At 49.0% G+C, this 23,113-nt stretch overlaps 1 protein-coding gene across 1 annotated transcript in view; it reads left to right on the top strand.

The window, feature by feature from the left end:
- MAP3K15 (mitogen-activated protein kinase kinase kinase 15) overlaps positions 1-23,113 on the top strand; it is a gene marked incomplete at both ends in the record, with an annotated part of 116,552 nt that overhangs the window by 92,444 nt on the left and 995 nt on the right. Inside the window, 11 exons of the mRNA XM_081043113.1 lie at positions 1,760-1,887; positions 4,083-4,213; positions 4,451-4,556; positions 12,709-12,866; positions 16,976-17,159; positions 18,200-18,353; positions 18,910-19,084; positions 19,773-19,958; positions 20,584-20,689; positions 21,562-21,784; positions 22,888-23,000. Of these exons, the coding sequence (XP_080899239.1) occupies positions 1,760-1,887; positions 4,083-4,213; positions 4,451-4,556; positions 12,709-12,866; positions 16,976-17,159; positions 18,200-18,353; positions 18,910-19,084; positions 19,773-19,958; positions 20,584-20,689; positions 21,562-21,784; positions 22,888-23,000 (1,664 nt within the window). The remainder of the gene's footprint in view (positions 1-1,759; positions 1,888-4,082; positions 4,214-4,450; positions 4,557-12,708; positions 12,867-16,975; positions 17,160-18,199; positions 18,354-18,909; positions 19,085-19,772; positions 19,959-20,583; positions 20,690-21,561; positions 21,785-22,887; positions 23,001-23,113) is intronic.

Here is a 23,113-nt window from a genome sequence, read left to right on the forward strand (position 1 = left end):
TAGCTTGTTGTCGTATAGACCTGTTTTACACCCTGCCCTTTAACCTCACCCAGAGATTTTGGGCTATTTTTTTTACACCACCAGTACTACTAACTTATTTCTGCAACATTTTTAAAAGTCTAATTAAATATTTATTCCTTGTTGAATTCATACCCCACCTAATTCTAAACGAGAACATTGTGGTGTTTACTGTCAAGTGTTTTTGTAGAGAAGCAACATACACGGTAATAGCTGCAGCATAAGAAATAATAGCTGTGTGCTCCACAGGTGTGGTCAGACCACATGTAGTGTTGCCTTCAGTACTGAATATTGATGCCATGTGCATACACCCCTCTATCCAGGTGGTCAGTGAATTATAAGGGGTGGGTTCTACATAATTTTTAGCAGCTGTAAGACCCATTATTCATTTGTTTACTCACTTGTTCATTCATCTGTTCATTTTTAATGGGATTGCATGTTATATTTGAATTATAAGTCAAGACCTGAAGTGAAATCATCCACTTCTTCCAAGGCTGAGAAGATTAAATGACTTCACTAAAGACGTGAAGAAATAAGACTAGGACCCAGTCTCTTGAATTCCTCATTCAGTATTCTGTCTCGTATTCTCATGATGGATAGATTGGTTGTTTTGGGGGAGGGAAGAATTGCTGGCATTTTGGCTTTCCATTGCCAATAGTTGTTCCTGGAATTTTAGAGCTAGAAGGGACCTTAGAGACTCTCTTGTCCTGTTTCCTAAATTTACAGGCTGAAGTGATAATGTTGGGCACCTTCTCTATGCCAGATTCTGAGCTGGCACTGGGGACTGAAAGGGGACTAGGAGACTGTCCTCATCTCAGGGTGCTCCCAGGTTGATAGAGAATGCAGAAACCTTGCCTGGGAGCCAGAGTGACAAGTGTCATACGGACACTGAGCGTTTGTAGAACATAGGAGAGGAATGAATTACTTTTCCTGGGTTCATTGTAGCAAGTTTGAGAAAATAAATCATCTTTCAGCTGGTCTTTGAGGGATGAGTAAGAGTTTGGCAGAAAAGGAAGCCAGAGGATCCTATGCTGAGGGAAGAACGGAGCTGTGAAGCACAGTGTATTCAGAGAACAACAAATTGTCTCTTGTGACTTGAATGTAGGATTGAGGCAGTGGAGGCTCTTGAGATGAGGCAAAAATGTTAAAAGATGCAGCCTGACCTGAGTTTGAAGGTCCTTGTGTGCAATGTTAAGCAATATGGTCTTTGTGTGGACTTTGTGAAGAGAAGTGAAATGATGAGGTGAGCAATTTAGGAAGAGGCAATGTGGTAGCTGGGGGAGAATAGACAAAAGAGGCCAGAGGCTGGGGCTGGTGGCTGTTGGCTGTAGTCTGGAGTGAGTCTGCGGAATGAGACTAGAAGGCAGCTGAAGACAGAACCTTCTAGAATACCACTCTTCATGGAGGCTGGTGAGAGAGGCAAAGGATGGTTGGAGAATTCAGGCCCTAACAATAGCGATAGTGACAACAGCAGCCATTCACTGAGTACCTAACACACACCGGGCACTCCATTGGCTGCCTGAGAAACTTGACATACTTTGGCCCCCAGCAGCCCCGCGTGGCTGGTATTATTATCCCCTATTTTACAGATGGGAAGCTGAGTAGGCTCAGGGGAACCAAGGAAGAGAACGTTTGCAGAAAGAAGGGATGGCCAGCAGCAGGGCAGGTCCTGGAGAGGAGCGATGTGGACCCCGAGCCCCAGGGATTCAGTAGGTGACGCTGGCATGGTTTTTCCTACTAGGTACTCCCAGCCTCTGCACGAGGAGATAGCCCTGCATAAGTACCTCAAGCACCGCAACATCGTTCAGTACCTGGGCTCTGTTTCAGAGGACGGCTACATTAAGATATTCATGGAGCAGGTGCCTGGGGGTGAGTAGTCCTGGTCTTCCGGTCTCGCACCGATGGAAATATAACATGTGCACCGTTATCCTTCTTGCTGTTTCAGAAATGGTAGACCTTTTAGACGTCAGAGAGCATTTATTTCTCAGAGGAGGTAGATGCCAACTTTCCAGTGTCACATGAACAGTTATTTGTGGTTGTTAATTCAATCATCAAATATTCATCGAGGTCTACTGAGTGCCAGCCGCTGGACTGAGCGCTGGAGACGGAGATGAATAAAGCATAGTCTCTGGTCCTGAGGCCTCACAGTCTAGGAAAGAGGGGACAGAGGTTTCTTAAAATGCCATTGGAAAATAACATGTTGACAGTGAAATCAAATACCAGTGCTTTATCCACAAAATCCCCAAATGCAGGCAGTATGGTGGCAGGGTAAGAGCTCCTCGGGTCTGGGCCAGACCGTCTAATTTGAATTGGTCTTTCTATCTGCAAGTTGTGTGACTTCGGGCAAATTCTTTTCTTGAATAATGTTTTTTTTTCAATTACAGTTGATGCACATTATTATATTAGTTTCAGGTGTACCACACAGTGATTAGACATTTATCCAATTTATGAAGTGGTCACCCCGTTAAGTCTAGTACCTACCTGACACTTTACATAGTTATTACCATATTATTGATTATATTCCCTATACTGTACTCTACAGGCCCGTGACTATTTTTATAACTGGCAATTTGTATTTCCTAATCCCCTCACCTTTTTTATCCACCCTCTTAATCCCCCTCCCATCTGCAACCATCAAAATATTCTGTGTATCTATGAGATTGTTTCTGTTTTTTTTTTGTTCGCTTATTTTGTTTTTTAGATTTCACATATAAGTGAAATCATAGGGTATTTGTCTTTGTCTGTCTGACTTAATGCACATAGCATGATATCCTCTAGGTTCAGGCAAATTTTTTCACCTCTCTGTGCCATCAGTCTTCTAAATAAATGAATTGTAAAATTGGAGTAATAATTACTATCATAATTGAAATAGTAACTATTGGAGTAATAGTGACCCTATCTTAGTTGATTGTTGGATGGATTAAATGAGACAATGTATGTAAAGCTCTTAAAATGGTGCCTGGCAGAGAGCAAGAACTCAGTTAAGTGCTCACTTAAAAATCATAATAATTAAATAATAATGATAATTATGACCTGAATACAAATGTGAAAATTTTAGTTAGAAATCTGTATTCATTGATTCATTCAACCAACAATTATTAAGAGCCTACTATTTTATTAGGAGCCTAACCATATATATTAAGAGCCAGGCAATGGGCTACATTTTGAGGGTTACATTAAGGAAAAGTAAAGTAGTTTCTTCTTCCCTCAGGTTGCTCACAGTCTAGCAGAAAGTATTTCAGTTGCTGTTCACATTAATTGCTATTCCAGGCATGAGGTTTAAGGATGACAACAGAATTGGAGATAGATATTCACTTCCCCCTTTACAGATGGGGAAACTAAGGCATAGCAAGGTTCCCATAGAACTGTGTAAGGGGTAAGCCAAGATTGGCTGATGCCCGAGGGCCTGCATGACGACCTCTGAAACACAGAATGCAGTGAAGAAGGGGTTACTTTTGGCCCACAGGTTCAATGTTTAACAACGTAATTGGAGGGTTGTGAAAATGGTCCTCCCTGCCCCTGTGGCCTGGCATTGGGGGGCCTCTTACAATGAGGATGAAGAGACCCAACCTCCTCTGATCCTAGTCCCTGGCACCCTAAAGGACCCCTCATTCTGGTCCTGTCCACCTCTGATCTCAGGGCGGGGTATAAAATGTGGCTTTGACCCAAGCTGCATGGCTGAGACACGGGCACTGCAGCGCTGGGCCAGCCCTCCCAAGGTCAGAGAGCATTGCTGCACTCTCCTCCTGACTGTGCAGCTGAACAGAGCTAAACGCAAAGGTGGTCCCACTGAACTTCTGGGGCCACAAGCGGTTCCAGTTCACCCTTCACCTCTGGTCAGGCTGATGTGCTGATTCACCCCTGGTTCCTTCCCTGACTGTGCTGCTCGCACATCTTGGAAACAGGCAACAGAGGCGGAGGAAAGACGTTGCATTTAGCCCAGGTACAGGGATGTTGGTTGAGTGCTTACATTAGGGAAGCGACATCACCTGACTTTAGTTCCCTGAACTCTTAGAACTGAATCTTTGTCACCCTGACAAGTTTTCTGCTGTGTCTCTTTCCAGGAAGCCTTTCTGCTCTTTTGCGATCAAAGTGGGGGCCAATGAAGGAGCCCACCATCAAGTTTTACACCAAGCAGATCCTGGAAGGCCTTAAGTATCTCCACGAAAACCAGATTGTGCACAGAGACATAAAGGTACTTCGCGGTCTGAGCCAAAGACGTCTCATTTGTGCATCTCACATCACACGAGCTGCTGGCAGTGTCTGCAGACTGACCAGCTCACAGAACAGAAAGGCTGGAGCATGACAGTCCCCAAAGTGCAAAGTCTAGTCTTCCCAGAGACCTGTGACTGTTTCTTAAGGTCCACATCTGTTTCCTGTTTGTTTGTTGAAATCTGTCTTTTAAGCATTCGATGTTCTTCTTTTTCCAAAGGGTGATAATGTTCTAGTGAATACCTATAGTGGAGTGGTGAAAATCTCCGATTTCGGAACCTCTAAACGTCTTGCAGGAGTGAATCCATGCACAGAGACTTTTGCTGGTAAGCAGAACAGGGCTTGGCGTGGGGTGGCCATCTTGGAGTCATGCTTGCTATGTAAGCTGCTCTCCTTCGAGAGTTACTTACTGAGCAGCTCAGTGCAGTGTGCACAATTGACAATTGAAGTGGATGGTGTGTTGTCCTCAACTTCAAATTGTTTGAACCAAAAAAAAAAAAACCAAATTGTTTGAACCTTGTCATAATGACACACTTAGCCACCTGCTTGTGGCGACAAGATTCCCTTACTTTTTTCTTTGTCTTCAAAGGTTGGGTAGGTGTAGTGCTCTGCACCTTTCTGAGGGTTTCTAACCAATCAGCAAAATGGAGGGGGGATATCTCTTTTAATAACAGCACATTATCCAGAATCGTGGGTAATTCTGAATAACAGTACTCCTCAGACAAGTTAGTAGGACATTTTATTCATCTGTCATAAAAAGAGCCTGTTACTTGTGTAAGTTCTGGTACCTTGAGCTTTGATAGGATTCCGTTCCTAAGGATGGCTGGTTCTTCTGGGGAATATGGTACTCTGCGTGGGTCTGAGGAATTGGATTTTCTTTTCCATGTGTCAGTGATGGAATCATTTAAGTGTTGAGAGGGACCAGAGTCACAGAGTGGTCTAAAATCACCAACTAGCTTTCCATTTACAAGACCAGTGAAGAGAATGATGCTCAAAAGCTACCTATGGCTTTTTGAAATTTCAGCTTAAAAACTTTGATGGTGGAAAGAAGTACCAATTTTGAATAAGTAAAGGTTTATGGTCGCCTAAGCTATAATAAAAGGATCACAAAGATCTTGCTTGATGGAATTATGAAACAACGCTTAGAATGTTATAGCTCCAAACTAAGCTATAAAAGCCAGATGACTGTCCTCTGTGCCTGTAGCACCAAGCTGTACAGTGGCTAGATTTGACCTTAGTTTAGGTGAATAAATGTCTTGGCTTTGAAAGACTTTTCTTCAACAAGAGAGTTGTTGCATGTTGGCCGCTGGGCGCCCACAGTACAGACACATTCCCTACGTAAAGGGAACTTCCATGCATGAGAAATGGCTTCAGTTGTAAACCAGAGGAGGTACATACACCTCAAAATGGAAAAATATTCCACCAAAGACTCCACCAGAATCAGCCAAACAGAGAGTGGAGTGAATTTTCATTCATTGTTTATGATACAAATATACATATATCAACAGGCATGTATGAGTATGTATATATGTATGTATGAATGGCACTTTTTTTAAGTACCTTAATTGACAATGACTTATATCCTCTTTGGAAGCCACCTATTAGCTTGGCACTAAGCAGCAAGAGGGGCTCTGACATGACGAGGAGTTATTTAAAGACATAAAACCCCCCTATAATTTATCTTGTAATTAGCATCCCTAAGGAGAAAAAATTCACAAAGAAAACACATGTATAATTCATTATCTCATATCACATTTCCCAAGTAATTGGCTTGAGGAGGCATGAATTTTGCATTGCAAAGTAATGCAGGGGTGTTTGGGGAATAATAAAGAAGGGGGTCTCATTTGGGGCAGGAAATTCCCCTGCATATAATTACTCTTTGCAAAACACAGCAGTTCTGTAAAGAAATCCCAGCAGGTTGGTGCAGAACTCTGCTTGGGTGCAAGTGGATGCAGTGAGACTTTTCCACGCAGATGCCCGGAAGCGATCGGAGCCTGGAAGGAGAGCCAGGGGCTTTGGGCAATTCTTGGCCTGAAGCGCTGCCCTCCTATCTTCCTTCTAAGGGTGTTCCCATGTGTGTTGTGTGTGAACTGGCTAGAGTAGGAGGAAGAGCCATTACGGCCAGGCTCAGCCCCCTTTGCTTTTGTTTTCTTAACAGCTTTATTGGTTTCTAGGAAATTGTCCTAGATATGCAGCCATGGCTGGTGGCTAGGTTTTGAACGTTTCCATCTCCCTGAAAAAGGTCCCGCTGCCACCTTGTAGTCAGTTCCTGTTCCCACCCAGCCCCAGGCAGTCATTAATGTACTCTCTGTTTGCATAGATTTGTCTGCTCTGGAGATTTCGTAGAAAGGGATATACAGTGTGTGGTCCTTTGCATCAAGCTTCTTACACCGCACGCAATCTTTCTGAGGTTCACCTGTGCTGCAGCCTGTGTCGGCACTTGGTTCCTTTTCCAGCTGAATGCTATTCCATCATGTGGCTAGACCACATTCTTATCAGTTAGTGATCACTGGGATTACTGCCACTTTTTGGCTATTGTGAATGACATGGCTGTGAACAGCCACATCAAAACCTTTGTGTGGACACATGTTTTCATTCCTCTTGGGTAGATATGGAGGCGTGGAACTCAGGACAGGAACTCTGTCCTGGTATATGGCTGTAAACATCTTTGGTTCAAATTCGGGCTCAACCACTTGCTAGCTGTGTGAACTTTGGCATGTTACTTAACCTCTCTGTGCATCAGTTTCTTCATAAGTAAAACGGAGATGCACGCAGTACCTACTTCATAGGGCGTTTGAGAGAATTAAATGAGTTAATATTGAGGAAGTGCTTGAGCAGTACCTGACTCACAGCAAGTGTGACTGAAGTATTTGTTAATTAAATAAAAAAGAACCAATTTGCACGTAGAAGGTATGGGTTATTAGAACTGGCAGGAGCCTTTGAGAGAATCAAGTTTATGGGCATAATTAACATGTTAAACTTGTTGGATTCAGAGGGTGTCATCATAACAGCCATTATATTTTATGTCCCACTGCCCTTTACATCCTGCCCAGGGCACCAGTCCTTTCCTGTGACTTTTCCAGCCACCCTTAGATAACAAAGAAAAAGTCTTAATGGCACTTTGAAAAGCAGACACAGTCTGAACGCAGTACTTGGAAGGATTCAGGCCACTAGACTCATTCCCGCGCTGGTCCTCACTGAAAGGGCAGACTCCTCTCCTCTGTCTCTGCTGCTCCAGCAGCAGGCAGTACCGGAGTCGCGGTGTCCACTTTTTGTCCCTCCCTCACCTATTCCTTCTGCACCAGCTACAGGAGGAAAGGCAAGGCCACCACCCCACGTTGTCACTTGACTAGCACTGTTCTAAGCTGCCTTTATGTGCTATTACTATTAACACTTCCACTTAGGTCCCTCTGAATACAACTCTCATGGCATGGGCAGGGGCCTGTCCTTTAGCTGGCTACCCCCTTGCCACCCCCACCCAATCTTTTACCCCTTCCATTATATCCACACCTCCAATTTTTCTTGCTGCAGGACCAGGAAGACTGCCTTTGGTCAGGATTCCTTTTTAAAAGACCCTAAAGCAGTGTTTCAACAACGGGTCCCATTATCTGATATATGGGGTTTGTGCATCTTTTATTCACGATCAAGAGTGTGTGGCGATATCCCGAGACCCTGTGGTCCCCCACGCTGTTGCTATAAGCTGCTTTTGTTCCCATGGGAACCAGCCATCTGTGTAGCTTACCTGCTGGGGACACATACCTACAAGTGGAGCTCCAAGTGGGTCCCCGAGGAGCCCACAAAGGCTTTGGGTTATGAGGAAGTGGGGTCCCCTCCCACCAGGCCCATCCCTTGGGCAGGGTAACTGGGATGGCCCCCAAGGCCATTACGAGCTGCATCTTACTTCTCATTTCTATAATTCGTTAATATTAAATTTTGAAACTTTGGGCTCTAATGCAATCTTGAGGAGCCCATAAAAGATGCTAACACGTGTGGCCTCCTTTCAAGTGCGATTATGCTGAGTGGATGATACCCCCAACTTCCCTAATGCGAGAGGGTAGACCTTCCAGCACAACTCTCTCTAAAGAGGTCACGTTGAACACCAGCCCCCGTCCAGTCTCTACTTTCTCAACCTTTGAACCCCTTGATCTGGGTGGGAGGGCCCTGGGGTAAGGGCCCGTGAGTTGTGTAACCACGTGTCTGAGACCCCCGTAGAAGCGTGCAGCAGAGACTGGGTCTCTCCCACCCCTTGCCTTGGTGTATGGATCAGATCTTGGCACTTCAGTCAAAACCTCTAAACTTTTGTCCTATGCCATGTGTTTGTTTTCTTTGTTGGGAATTTGAAAATCTTGCTTGGACAATTATCCAGGACTGCCCACTGGATTTCATGTCCCAAAAGGGCTGGGCCAGGGCCTGCGGGTCTGCTGGTCACCTGTTCTGAACTCTGTGCCTTTGTGTAGGTATCATTACTTGAGAGTCGTGGCTGGGCAGCTGATGGTGAGCAGTGTGTGGGCACACCTGGGGGGGGTGCAGTTTAGGGACGGCAGGAAACCCTTTAGAGAACCATATTTAAGGCAAGCAAATTTTCCATGATTTCTGCATTAGTCACATGCCCCCCTGGTGTCTTCACTTGTCTTCTCGACAGAAGCCAGCCTTGGACACAGTCCCTTGACTATTTAAAACAGACATGTGGACCCGTCTCTCTGTGTTGGTTGGTTACTGAGTACGTATGGTTTCTCTGGGTGCAGTGGTAAATACAATTGAGCACCCAGGTTTTTGCTGTTGCTCTACATCTCCAGTCATATGAAAACAAGTCGCATTATGGCTTTGGAAATCCTTGCATCAGCTGCTCTTATTCAGGCAGCTTTTTTTTTTCCACTTGTGCTTCTCCGGGATTCAGTGCACAGATCACCAATGTCACAGGGTATAGCTCCAAATGTGGAGACAAGACCTGGCTTCTACCTTGAGCAAATCCCCTGGCTGCCCTGAACCTCATTTTCCTCTGGTGTGAAATAAGAATGCCAGTAGATAGTGTCTCCTCTGCCTGACCTTATGGAGTTGTGAGAGTCAGGCAGACAACGTAACATGGAGACTCTTGGTAAGACACTGAGTGCCAAGCAGAAGTCCGATGCTGTGGCCAGCAGCCTCCATGGTGCCTCCCACTGATCACCACCTCCTGGTATTCACAGCCCGTGTAATTTCCTCCCCTCAAATGCACGTTGCACTTAGTGACTTGCCTCCAATGAATCGAAGAAGGTTGAGTGGTGGTGTTGACCCGGAGGCTAGGTCAGTAAAGGCAGTGGGGACTCCCTCTTGCTCGCTCTCGGATCTCTTGCTCTGGGGGAAGCTAGGTCTTGAGCAGCCCTATGGAAGATCCCACCTGGTAAGAAACCGAAGCCTCTTCTCACCCCCCACATGAGTGAGTGGGCTTGCAGGTGGATCCTCCAGCCCCAGTCGAGCCTTCAGATGACTGCAGTCACCACTGACATCTTGGCTGCAACCTAATGATAGACCCTGGGCAAGATCCACCCAGCCCAGATGTCCCTGGATTCCGACACTTCAAAACTGTGTGAGATCATAACTGTTGTTTTAAGCTGCTAACGTTTGGGGGAATTTATTATGTAGCAATAAATAACTAATATGGATGTCATTGCTAAGTCCTTGCCTTTAGAAAAGTTGGTGTTCACTATGGTTCCATATAAAGAAAATCTCCCATTTTATCATTAAGCAGAGTAATCCTTCAGTTATGGAACAGTTGCACTAAGGTGGGCAGTTATTCCACCAGGGCCAACAAGCTATTGCAACGCGGTTTTAGTACTATTTTCTACTGTTGTGTAACTTTGTAAGTTTATTCTCTTGCTCTTTGAAGAATTAATTCTTAGTGATTGCATTAGTCAGGGTCCAGGCAGGAAAATTGAAATCACCCCAGCTCTTTTTACAGAGAGAATTTAATAGAAAGAACTGTTTACTGAGACAGAATTTTCAAAAGGCAGCCTACAGCCCTAGGGGCTTGGGGGCGCACAGCGGAAGGGGATTCGAACCTCTCAGGAGGGGGTGCCTTTGGGCTGGAGCAGGTAACTCTAAGGGGACATGATGAAGCTGGTTCTGGGAGTATCGAGGGGGATCAAAAAAGCTAGAAACTGGAGCCAAGCGCTGCCACTGGAACCAACTGAGGGTGCAAAGCAAAGCTTGCTCAGAGTCACAGCGAGCTGACAGTGGGGATCAAGTAACCACTCCTTCCTCCTTCCTTCCAGGCTCTCTCACTCTCTAGCGCCGCACAGCGGCAGATCCTAACAGGGAGCAGCAGGCAAAGCAGAAAGATGGTTTGCAGAGTCCCAGACCCAGAGTCACAGAGCAGAACTGAGAGATAATCGCTTAAGAAACAGCACAGTGTCAAATCTTTCCTCAATTAATGAATTACGGATTAGTTAGAAGACACATTCCCTGCCAAGGCCTCTCTCTCTGGTCTTCATAGCAGCAGGGGATATTGTGTCGCTTCCTGGGGCTCTGAGATTGCCTAACAATGCAACAAGTACTATGGAGCTTTCCTCTTGCCCAACCTTGCAACCAACTGAACACTTTGCCACCGCCACTGGGCTTTCAGCTGGGAGATCAGAGATGTCATTTCTGCCCTGCTGTTCGGTTACATTCACTGATCCAACCTGATTTGTATTTAACTTTAAATGAGTAAGAATTAAATAAACATTTAAAATTTTTAAGTTCAAATTCATTTCTTTGGTCTCACCAGCCACATTTCGAGGGCTTACCAGTCATGTGGCTGGTGGCCGTCATAATGAACTGTACAGAATAGAATATTTCCTTTACTGCAGAACATTTTGTTGGTCAGAGCTTTCCTAGAGCCTTTCAAAGGCTCATAGGAAGGGAAAATGCTAATAAGACATTAGATCTTCAAGAGGAGGAGGTAGCAGGCAGCATCTCCACACTTTTTTTTTCCACCACTGAGCCCTTCGTTTTCATTGCTCAGGACTCAGGAAAGCCGCTCTGGTTGCATGATCTTGAGACAGGCCTCGAATGTCTCCGGGCGTCAGTGTTCTCTATTCGCACGTTGGCCAGTGTCCTCTGCGAGTTCGCTGTGTAGTATAAACCTCATTGCCAGCACATAGCATCTGCTGTTGTTGTGTGTGCACTTCCCCTTTCCTGAGGCTTAGTTTCAAGGAAAACCAAAGATTTTACTTGCAGAGCCCTTGATTGTCCTTTCTGCCCCATCTCTCCAACAGTCCTTCAACAACCCCTTCTCCCTGTGCCGTGTCTGATCACCACCTTCCCTGTGACCACCTCTGGTGGCTCATGACCCACAGGAGGAAGTCCAAAGCCAAGAGCCTTCGGAACACACAGCTTGCCATTGGACTGCATCTACTGTGTTTCCCTGAAAATAAGACCGGGTCTTATGTTAATTTTTGCTCCAAAAGCTGCATTAGGGCTTATGTTCAGAGGATGTCATCCTGAAAAATCATGCTAGGGCTTATTTTCGGGGAAACACGGTAGGTCACTGCCTCCTTCGCTCTTCCTAGCCCCTGTCCTGTGTCAGACATTGCTGTGGCTCCCTGAACTCACTCAGTACTTCCCACCCGTGGGCCTTTGCTCGAGCTCTTCCCCTTGCCTGGAAGTCCTCCCATGCCTCTGTCTACTTCTTTGACCTTCATGGCAGGAGTCTGGTTCACTGGCAGTCCCCGCTGCCACCCCTTTGGATCTGGCACCATGTGCATGCCAAAGTCGTGCTTTACCCCGACTATTCGTAGCCAATGAGTGAGCATGGTGGGGGTACTAGAATGAATGTGAGACTCTTCCGTCGGGCAACTTTGGGGCAGGGGCTCCCTGCTGGTCTGGCTGAAGGAATCTCAGAGCTGCTCTGCCATCTGAGACTCTTCCTACCCAATTCTTCCGTCCCCTTCTCCTTTCCGAGACCTTTATCCTTCATACACCTTGTCCCCATAAATCTCGCATGTGCCTAATCCCGTCGTGGCATTTACTTCTCAGAGACCCAAACTGACCCAGCCATAGCTTTCCCTGACTTGAACCAGGCAGAATCAAGCACTTGCCTTCCATATCCTGGGAGCCCTCTGTGCACCCCTCTGTTGCAGCACTTACTAGATTTTGCCATCACCACTGTCACCACTGCCATTATCATCCCCATCACCATCGTCTGTCCTCTCCTCTAGGCAGCTCCTGAAGGTCAGGCGCCGTGTTTTTAGCCTTTCTGTGTGCCTGTATGTGGTGTGCATTAATATGTGCTTATTGAATTGGGCCCGTTGATCCTTCAAGGGGCTGAGCAATCCTCTTTCAACATTAGTATTAAAGGAAGTCATGTCTCTGGTGAAAGAAAAGATACAATGACATCATTTACGCCTGAGAGCAGGCACCATCTGTCATTAATATGAGAGTTTACCTGTTTGCTAACGGTCCGCTTAGTTTTTAAGCAACAGGGAGCCCACCATCTTTGTTTTCCTTCTCTCCCAATAGGCACTCTGCAGTACATGGCACCTGAGATTATCGATCAAGGACCTCGTGGGTATGGTGCCCCGGCTGACATCTGGTCCCTGGGCTGCACCATCATTGAGATGGCCACCAGCAGGCCTCCATTCCATGAGCTCGGCGAGCCGCAGGCAGCAATGTTCAAAGTAAGATATGTTTGGTGATTTAGGGTGCTGGTGCTGGGGACATGTCATTACAATCAAAATCGCCTCCCAATCCAGAAACCTCTACACAAAGGTAGAAGAGAAAGGAAAGTTCTGTTATTGAATAAGCATTAAATCAGAATGTGATACGCATCATAGGCAATCTGCTAAGAGATTGCAAAGGCAGAAAGAACTCTCATCCTGTTTTTGAACCAAGCAGTACAACCCTGTCCATCTGTGATCTCGAGAGGAATGCTACCTAGCACTCAGGTGCAAGGACTGGACAGCACCATTGGTCAGGTACCTCACCTGACATTCATTGGGGCGACCATCCGTGTTAGCTAACGGACTTTACCCAAAGGGAACATAACCTCAAATCTTTAAAACAGAAGGTAGTTTTAGAGCAAGGCACCACCGAAACTGGGCTCCTACCCTCCCACAGAAACCGAGAGATTGGGGGTGCTGTCTTCCTGGATGATGACATTCAAAGAGATGGCTCCCAGGTCCTTGAGAAAGACGTTCCTGGCAAGAGGCTTATTTCGCTTCAAAAAATACTGACATAGATCTCAAGAGACAGAGAATGTATGAATTTCTAAGAAAATACTCTAAGAAAAGAGGAGGCGTCTCTTCCCTTATTTTCAGCAGGGAGAATGAAGCCTCTCATTTTGACTCTGTATTTGCCCTTACGTTGGGTAATGCCCGAAGGCCGCGTGTGTCTGCCTTCGGAGAGCACGTTTCTGACTGGCTTTGGGAGAGGTGGGACTTTGGGTATGTCATGATGTTTCCTTTGTCTTCTAAAAAGCCTCCCAGAGCTAAGAGGAGGGGCAACCCCTGCACGTCGAGGCCCATGTAGGACTACCAGTTGGTCGCTGTGGCTGGGGCATTTACCGCTGGGCCTGCTCCCTTAGGAAGGGACTTCTTGCTGGTGACCTCAAGAGAAACTGATGCCAGGACAGCCCTCTGTGTCCAAGGTTAAAGGTCGGGTCTATAGCATCTGGCTCTGTACACTTGGAAAAGCTGAAGAGGGCTGTAGCCCTACGAGTCCATTACCAGCACTGACCTTCCGTGAGCCGTTTTGTTTTCCCCAAGGCTAAGAAGGAAGAGAGGGGGTTGTAAAAGGCCAAATGGCCACTGCTTATGGACAACAAGGTCACAGTGCATCAAAGCAGCCTGATGGAACGTGATTCCAGAATATAATTCCTTCTTTCCCGCCTTCTGCCAGGCATGGCAGCCTCTCAGCCCGCCTGCATCTTTACCAGGCCTCCAGCCTCAGCCTCTTCGGCACAAAGAACTCAAAGGCACGAGTGCAGGTTTCTGCCCATGAGCCCAGTGTGCTGTGTGTACTGCGGCTGCTGTCTCCGGCCTGGCCCCTGCAGAAGGTTCTCAGAGCTTCCCACCCTTGCAGCCCCTGTCAGGCAGCTCCAAGCCAAGACTTCAGGTCGACAAGTGTGTTTTGGCACCTGCAATCCCAACAAGACCCTGAGCACCAGGGATGGAGGACAGCAGCGACCTTCCCCAGCCCTTTCATGTCTGTCCATAATGGAGCCAGCTGGGGCCGTTGAAGGTCTTACCTGCCGCTGCAGTCACAGGCCTCAGAATAAATAGTGGCTGGTGCTGAGAAAAACAGGAGGGCCCACCTGAGAGCCATTGCTGTCTGCGTGTTGATCTCCTGCCAACTTCCTGCAACACTCAGGAAGCTTGTCTGAAAGCTGTGACTTGCTCAGTTCATCCATAGGGCATGAGTCGCTCCGTCCCCTCACCCTCCCGTTTCTGGTTAGCTAATTAGCTATACACAGTCTTTGAAAATATTGTGAGATTTTTGGATGGCATGTAAGGTTAGTTTTCATTGCAACCTAGAAAGCTACTATTAAATAAATAATGTCCCCTGTGTTCTCTTTGCAAAGACTATAGAAATTATTTCTGGGATCTCTAGAATCCTTCAGAAAAGTTTCAAGACACTTTTGGGCAGTTCCTGAAACAAAAGGAACTGTTTTTCCCCCAAAGGGGCTTTCACATATTCAATTATGTCCTCCAAGAAAGATATGTTGGAGTTCTACATGGTACCTCAGAAGATGACCTTATTTGGAAATAGGATCAGAGCTACTCAAGTCATCCTTCAATCTGTCATACTGGACCTAACCCAGCATGACTGGTGTCCTTATAAAAAGCAGAAGTTTGGGCGGAGATAGGCTCTCACAGAGAGAAGATGATGTGAAGAGACACAGAAAGAAGGCCCTGGGAGCGAAGGCGGAGACGGGAGTGACGCATCTACAAGCCAAGGAACGAACACCAAGCGCTGCCCACCACCAGCAGACCCTGGGAAGACGACAGGCAGTGTCCGCCCCGACAGCCCTCGGAGGGACACGTGGCTGTGCTGGCACCTGATTTCAGACTTTCAGCCTCCAGAGCTCGGAGACCACCGAGTGTAGTACTGTTGTGGCGGTCCTGGAAAGCTGATACAGGGACCATATGAGTAACAGCAAAGCACTCTTAAAAGTTGTACTTGCAGGGTGCCAGGGAGCACCCCATATTTGTTCTTTCTAAGAACCAGGGAATAAGCCACCCTTTGCTTCTTTGGGTTCTTGTCCTGAATTCTTGTCTCTGGTCCCCCTAGTGCCCTTATGTCCCCACCCCTTAGGTGAAGGGTGCCACCTATAATGTGCCCAGCATTTCAAATCTTGGGAATTGAATTCCGTCCAGTATTTAGTGTTCTCAACATCCAAAATTCCTTTAAAAATGTTTTATTTTATTGTGGTAAGAACACTTCCCATGAGATCTTCCCTCTCAATAAACTTTTAAGTGCCCAGTACCGTCTTGCTGACTCCAGGAAAGATGCTGCACAGTCCTAGAACTTACTCATCTTGCTTAACTGAAACCTTTTGCCCACTGAATAGTAACTCCCCGTTTCCCCGTCCCCCAACCCGAACTCTCGAGCTGTCCTTGCGCAGGTGGAGCAGCTTGTCAGGAAAAGGTGAGTGCATGCTGGTCAAGGGACAGAAGGCTTGGGGTTCGCTCTCTGCAGCACCACATCCCGCTTAGGGGAGCAAGGGAGGCCAGGCCAGCCCCCGGGGTACCGAGGAGCTGGGAATGGGGTGAATGTGGAGGCCACAAGGGCTTCCACCCTGAAAAGACGCAGGGAAGATCGCAAACTTGAACAGGAGAACTCTTAAGAAGAGTTGCCCCGGATGGGCACAGTTACACAGAAGGGGTTTTGCAAGATGGGTAGGCAGGACTTGTGAAAGCATTGCCATGTCACAGTGACATGTGGCAACTCAGCCCCAACTCCTGCTCCCCTCCAGGTCACAGGGCAGAGAGCCTTTAGCAGAACAATGGTGAGCTGGCCAGAAGTGGGAGCCGAAGCAGAAATTGTAGCAGGAGCCCGAAGAGGAAAGGGCAGTGGCCCTCCCTCGGCCGGTTGTACCCCATGGGGATGAGGGCATGGGCCATGAGGTACCAGCCTCCAGGTGTGGTCTGCACGTGGTTTGCAGCTGGAGGTGGGGGATTTGGGCTGTGAATGCATAGACACCGAGGTGAGTGGGGTGTCCTCCGGGGGCCCTGTGTGTCAGGGAACAGATCACAGATGCCTTTGAACCCCCTCAGTTAGAGCAGCCTGCTGGAGGCTGTGGTCCCAGCCTCATGTCAGCTATCTTCTGTGTAACAAACCACCCCAAAATTTTAGAGGCTGAAAGCCATCACTTTTTATTTCCCACAGTTCTGTGGGCTGACCATTGGTTCTTCCAGTGGTCTTGCCCAGGCTCACTCGTGTGCTGGCTTGGCTGGGACAGGATGCTCTCAGAGGCCGTGGCCTACAAGCCCCTTTCACCTGGACATCCTCCCTGCATGGTGGTCTCAGGGCTCTGAGAAGACTGGCACAGAAACCTCACGGCCTCTTAAAGCCTCGGCTCTGGAACTCCCCCCAGTCTGTTGGGCAAAGCAAAGTCCCAAGAGGCCATCAGGGGCTTGGACACGGGTGCGGGTCATTGAGGCTGTTGCTATGCTCCATCCGCAGCTCCTAAGAGGTTGGCAGATGTAGTGGCTTTGTATTGAGGCATGTACATGCCCATTCGCCTGAGGCCTCATCATCGCATTGGTCACCTCTCCCTCAAATGCAGGTGGGGATGTTTAAAATCCACCCAGAGATTCCTGAAGCCCTTTCAGCGGAAGCCAGAACCTTCCTTTTGTGCTGTTTTGAGCCTGACCCCCACAAACGTGTCACCGCTGCTGACCTACTCAAAGAGGGTTTCTTAAGGCAGGTGAACAAGGCCAAGAAGAACCGAATTGCTTTCAAGCCATCAGGTGAGGCCTGCTGGGACAGCCTGGTGATCCCCTGGGCCCCAGGCTTCTCTGCAGCTTAGAGTGCCAGCTCTCCAGAGACAGAGCTTCCCATGTGGTGTTCATTTTTGTGAAGAGAGAGTGTGTGTGGGGGTGGGGGCGTGCAGCAGGTGTGGGGTTGTCAAAAGCCAACCAATGAATGTCCCTCGATTTCCTGACAGGCTCCCAGGGAGCTGCCGAAGTGATAGCGATACCCCTCCTTCATTAAAGCCTTTCCTTTGGGGACTTGCTGTGGAGGGAAGCAGCAAAGGCCCCCTGCTCAGGTTTGGAGTCTTCTCCACCTGCAGGGGCTGGTGCTTCTTTTCTGGAGCCTGGCCTGTCCCCCTGTGCTGCTCCTGACCTTGTACTGCCACACTATAGCCAAGTGACCCCTTCTAGGGTAGTAAGTCCTACTGTCAATGACGTAGGCCTGGCCCCTGGAAAGGAAACCCTTTGCTCTCTTCCCTGCTGTGGATGGTCCAAGGCAGGACAGAGCTGCTCAGCATCGTGCTCCGGGAGCGGGACTAGCTATGGCAGTGTTCCCTGCAGGCTGCTTAGAAACGCACATCGCAGCCCACCCCAGACCCGCTGAAGCAGGAGCTACATGTCACCAGGACCCCTGGGTGTTTGTGGGCACCAGTTAGAGCGACACAGGCCTAGTGAGCCTCAGCAGCGTCCTTTCTGAGCCTCTCCCTACTTCTCTAACATCTCCCCAATTGCAAGCCTCCCAGCTCCCCCTCTAATCCTCCATTTTCCTTCTCACAGTCTTCCATACCTGAGCTCCATACTCTCTCTCAGCACCCATCCCTCTCTGAGCCTCCATCCTCCATCTGTGAGCCCCCCGCCCCGCATACTCCCTCTCTGAGCCGGCCCTACAGTCTCCTCCATTTCTGAGACCCCCCCCAGAATCCTCCCTGTCTGAGCCTCCCCCAAACATCCTCCCATTCCGAGCCCCCATCTTTCTCTGAGCCTCCCCCCACAGCATCCCTCTCTGAGCCTGCCCCCCCATGTCTGTCCCCACACAGAGGGTGCCCGGGGCACTGCCCTGGCCCTGCCCACGTTGGGTGAGCCCATGGTCAGCAGCGAGCTGGGCTCTGTCTCCCCGGACTTGGATGCGCAGTCCAATGCGTTCCTTGAGAAGGCCCGGGCGCCCAAGCACCGGCTCAGCCACCTGCTCAGGTACCGCTGGCCCCGTCGTTCTTCTGTGGCTCTGTGAGGAGTGTGCTGGCCCGGGGGCAAGAGACCTCCTAAGTCCAAACCAGATGGCCTGGCAAAGCTTTTGCTTCCTTTTTGCTTGGTCGGTTGGGCAGTAGGGTGGTGGGTGGCCAACAGTGCGAGAGGGTGGGGGCGGTGTGCTCAGTCACGGGACTCCCACCTCCGTTCCCTCCCTCACCTCCCTTCCCTGTTCCTTCTTCCTCCCTTCCCCTCCTACTCTCCGTTTTTGCTCCCCCTTCCCCAGTCGCCCCCTTATTCTCTCTCACCTAGCACCTCCTTTCTCTCCTTCCACCTTCCCCCCCTTTTCCCTCCCTTTCCGAACACTGGTGCTACTGGGGGGGTCTGGGGGGGAGGAGGAAACAGCCCGCATCCCTCCTCCATCAGCCTGCCTGCTGCAAGGTCATCTCCTAGAGGGCAGGGCTGCAGGGGAGTCACCTCTTAACCCCTCCCCATGGGGTCCTAGCTCGGAGGCTTTGCCCAGGGCATGTAGGGGTTGTTCGTCGCCTGTGTTTGTCCTCAGTGTTCCGGATGAGAGCTCGGCCTTGGAAGACCGGAGCGCAGCCTCATCCCCTGAGGACAGGGACCCGGGCCTCTTCCTGCTGCGCAAGGACAGTGAGCGCCGAGCCATTCTGTACAAAATCCTCTGGGAGGAGCAGAACCAGGTGGCTTCCAACCTGCAGGAGTGCGTGGCGCAGGTACAGGCTGGCGGTGGGGGGGCGGGGGGCGCGTCCAGGTCCCGGCACACATCCAAAGGGATCAAGGTTCCTGCTGCCCTGCAGCATTTGCAGTTCCAGTAATCACCATGAGTATTTCCCAGCGTCTTTCCCTCCTCCAACAAAAGAAAACAGAAAGAACAAGACTCCCCTGAAACCAGTTGGTGGAACACAGCGGGGAGTCCAGGCATAGATGGGTCGGTGCCGCCTCCTTGTGGGAAAGCAGCCAAATGGCAGCACAAAGCCCAGGGGCTCCCAGCCTTTGCCCTGCTCGGGGAGAACAGCTACTTTAGGGAGAAGGGTTATAGATGAAAACATTGGGTTTTTAACTTCTTTTGGGTGGGAAAAGTTCCTTTCAGGAAGAGACCACTACCCTACTCTGCCCCTTCTGACAAAGCCCATTCAACGGGGGCCTTACAGGACGGCGGAATGATTCCTAGAGGGGCTTAGTTGTGTGTGTATGGCAGCGAGAAGACGGGCCACATAACCCTTTAACAGGAAAGATGGAGGGAATTCTAGGAACGGAGACCCTGTCTCACCTGTAGTACCCACAATTCCTTTAGCAAATGTATAATGGACAATCTAGTTAATCTAGATTCCCGTAATGCTTGAATTCTCCCTTCCTCCCTGACTTACTCAGTGAAAGTGATTTTTGTGTGTGTGTGATCAGAGTTCTGAAGAGTTGCACCTCTCAGTTGGCCACATCAAGCAAATAATTGGGATTCTGAGGGACTTCATCCGCTCCCCGGAGCACAGGGTGATGGCATCCACGATATCAAAGCTAAAGGTGGACCTGGACTTTGACAGCTCATCCATCAGTCAGATTCACCTGATACTGTTTGGATTTCAGGATGCTGTAAGTACTCAATCTGGCCCTAGAGAACATACCAGAAGGCAGGATGCCCACCACAGCAGCTTATAGCCAAGCGCATGGAGTGTGATTGCCATCTTCTCCCACAGTCCCCATCTCTTCTCACATTTACACCTGAGTCCCGAGTTTCAGCAGTTCGTTCTGAACACTGAATAAGCGAATGCAGGAGCCTGGGCCGATTGCATTTGACCACGCAGAGCAAGAGTATAGGGTTTGGGAACAAATGGCACCTGCCAGCTGACCAGGGTTGAGGTTTAAGCTTATGTACGTGTCTCCCCGAACAGATGAGTTGCTCCAGGCCCAAGACCACGTCTGGCTGCGCTTTGTGTCCCAAGCCCCCAACACAGAGCCTGAGAGGTTCCATAGGTGCTCAGTAAGTGCTCGTTGAATAAAGGACGAAGAGGCCCCGTGCGGGTAGATGGATCACTGTACCCATGAGCGCAGGTCAGCGTGGAGATTCAGTCCAGAAGAAACATGAGTCGGGTAGAAACCCAGAGCACAGCGACATGGTTAACACTTTGTCTCAGAGTAGAAGCGAAATAGAATGAGTAAGAATGCGTATTTCTAACGAGTACAATGGACCAGAAATGTGGATTTTTGTGCTTTGTAGGTAAATAAAATTTTAAGGAACCACTTAATTAGGCCCCACTGGATGTTTGCGATGGACAACATCATCCGGCGAGCGGTGCAGGCTGCAGTCACCATTCTCATCCCAGGTGAGTGCCTGCTTTCTGGCCAAGGTGAGCTTTCAGGCTACAGAAAAGATCAGAAATGTCCTCTGCACGCAACACTTGTTGCTTTCTCTTTCCCATTTTGGCTGCATGCTTGCCTTCAATAAAGTAATGCTGCCACAGACCCTTTGGGGCTAAGATTCTGTGATTCTAAGAATTTCTTCTGGTGCTGTATTTTCATGCCCAACCCCCGCCCCGGGCAGACCTGAGAACACGTGTAGACCAAACTCAGGCTGTAAAAGGGGTCATTGATCCTACAGTGCATCCTCCTGTGTGCCCAGAAACACCTCCTGGTCGGTGGGTGATTTCCTAGCACAATCCCCTCGCAGAATCAGCATGTGGTAGCTGTAATCTTCGGCTTTTAACTGTTAAAGCAGCTTAATACCCAAGTTGATTCTCCTTCTGTGGTGACTTGTCCTATGAAAGGAAGTTTGCAACACTTGTGTTGACACTGCCACTTCCTCTCTTCACTCTACTCTGTCCCTGTCTTCTGCCCGCTCCCCTGAATGCACTGGAGCCCAGGCTCAGCTTCCTTCCAAAAGAGGCCTGTTAATTCCCAGGACTGCACGACTCCCCACTCCAAGCAGGCAGCTTTCTGTAGTGAAAGAACACAGGCCACGTTGGAAGCCTTGCTGTACCTTTTTAAAACTGTCCTCGGCTAACATCTTTAAGCCTCAGTTTCCTCACCTATAAAATGGGGATGATCATCTTTGCATATCGAAAACTGAAATAAGTCAAGTTCCTGGATGGAGTGTCACAGTGGCCAGGCCAGCCTCTGAATAGCCTTGTTTGCTGGCACAGGACATAAGCTACACATGGCCCTGGCTTGTTGAACGATGGCCCTTTCTTCTTCTCAGAGCTCCGAACCCACTTTGAGCCCGCCTCGGAGACTGAAGGGGTCGAAAAGGACCCGGATGAGGTGGAAGCGGACTACCCCCCAGCAGACCCGCCTGGAAGCGAAGCACCCACGATATGCGCAGAGAGCACAGCCACTGCGGCCCTTGATGAGGCCCGGCCCCAGCAGCTCCACCAGCAGCGCCTGAGCCTCCAGCTGGGCGAGCTCAGGCAGGAGACCAGCAGGTTAGCAGGGGCGGGACAATGACCTAGCGCAGCAAAGCCATCAGTTGAGTGCTTCACGCAGGTCTCAGCAAAGCACCTTCCCCAAGGAGCGGGGCCACACGCGCTTCCTTTGGGGAGGCAGGTACAGTGCCACAGGCCACACGGAAGGGAACCACACTGAAGGCAGCAGCAGCTCCTTCTGTCTTTTTGCCACATGGGGCCCCGGGAATAGCCGCTGCACAAGTAGCCAAGTTGAGGACTGGTTTGTACTTTGTCGATGGCATGTGTCCCATAGCCCTGACCCCACAGAATTTTTAAATTAACTGGTAGTGGTGGCAAAATGTGTCAAGTTTTAGAAATAGGACAAATGTGAAAGTTGATAGTAATACTTAGCACTTCTTTAAAACGTTTTTCTGGTAAAGTTTGCAATTACCAATTCATCAAATGTTATTTGTTTGAAGGTTATTCTTCACTGTTGCTAGTATGTTACCCTCCAGTCTCAGAATTAGTAATGAAATAGCAGCACCCGATTGCGAGCAGCTGACAAACACGCAGCCCCTCCAAAGGCCGTCCCGGTGGCGCGGAGCCTTCGCTGGCGCTGGGCAGAGCACGATGGCGGCACGCACTGCCCAGTGATGGCAGGGTGAACTGCTCTGGCCCGATGAGCGTGGGAGCCGGTGCCTGCCTCCTGTAAGGGATCGCAGTAGCACTCCTCCCACCTTCAGGCCAGCGCTTCTCCCGTCCCTCACCCTAAGCTGTTCCATCAGGAGCTTGGCTTCGTCCCCTGGGAGCAAAGAGCCCGACTGGTTGAGGGAGACAAGTTGTAGTTATCAGGTCACCCCAGATCATCTCTCTGGCTGAGTTCCGCCGGGTTATCTTTTGGTTCATGACACATTTTGAGACAAAATATAGCCACGCTCTGAGCGCTGGTCTGTTTTCAAGGGGAGGAAACACAAGGCAGGTGCCCATGTGCGAGGTGAAACCTGATCACGGAACGTTGAAGAAATCTGACCATTGGGGGTTGGGCCATTTCTTTTCACTCGAATGTTCAAGAAATGTTTGAGTTGAAGTGAATGGTGTTAGACTCTCTCTGGGTGATGCCTTTTTTTTTTAAAAAAAAACAGACTTTTGGAACACCTAGTTCAAAGAGAGAGAGAGTACCAGAATCTTCTACGGCAAACCCTAGAACAGAAAACTCAAGAATTGTATCAACTCCAGTCACAGTTCAGATCTGACGGTGAGTGATGTCCCACCTGCTCTGACTTAACTGTGCGACATCATTTCAAATGGGGCTAATGTTCTAGTCAGCCTTGACACGGCTCACGTTTGTCTCTGTCAGACCAGCAAGTA

The sequence above is a fragment of the Rhinolophus hipposideros genome (assembly GCF_964194185.1).
Source record: "Rhinolophus hipposideros genome assembly, chromosome: X".
Classification (NCBI taxonomy): domain Eukaryota; kingdom Metazoa; phylum Chordata; class Mammalia; order Chiroptera; family Rhinolophidae; genus Rhinolophus; species Rhinolophus hipposideros.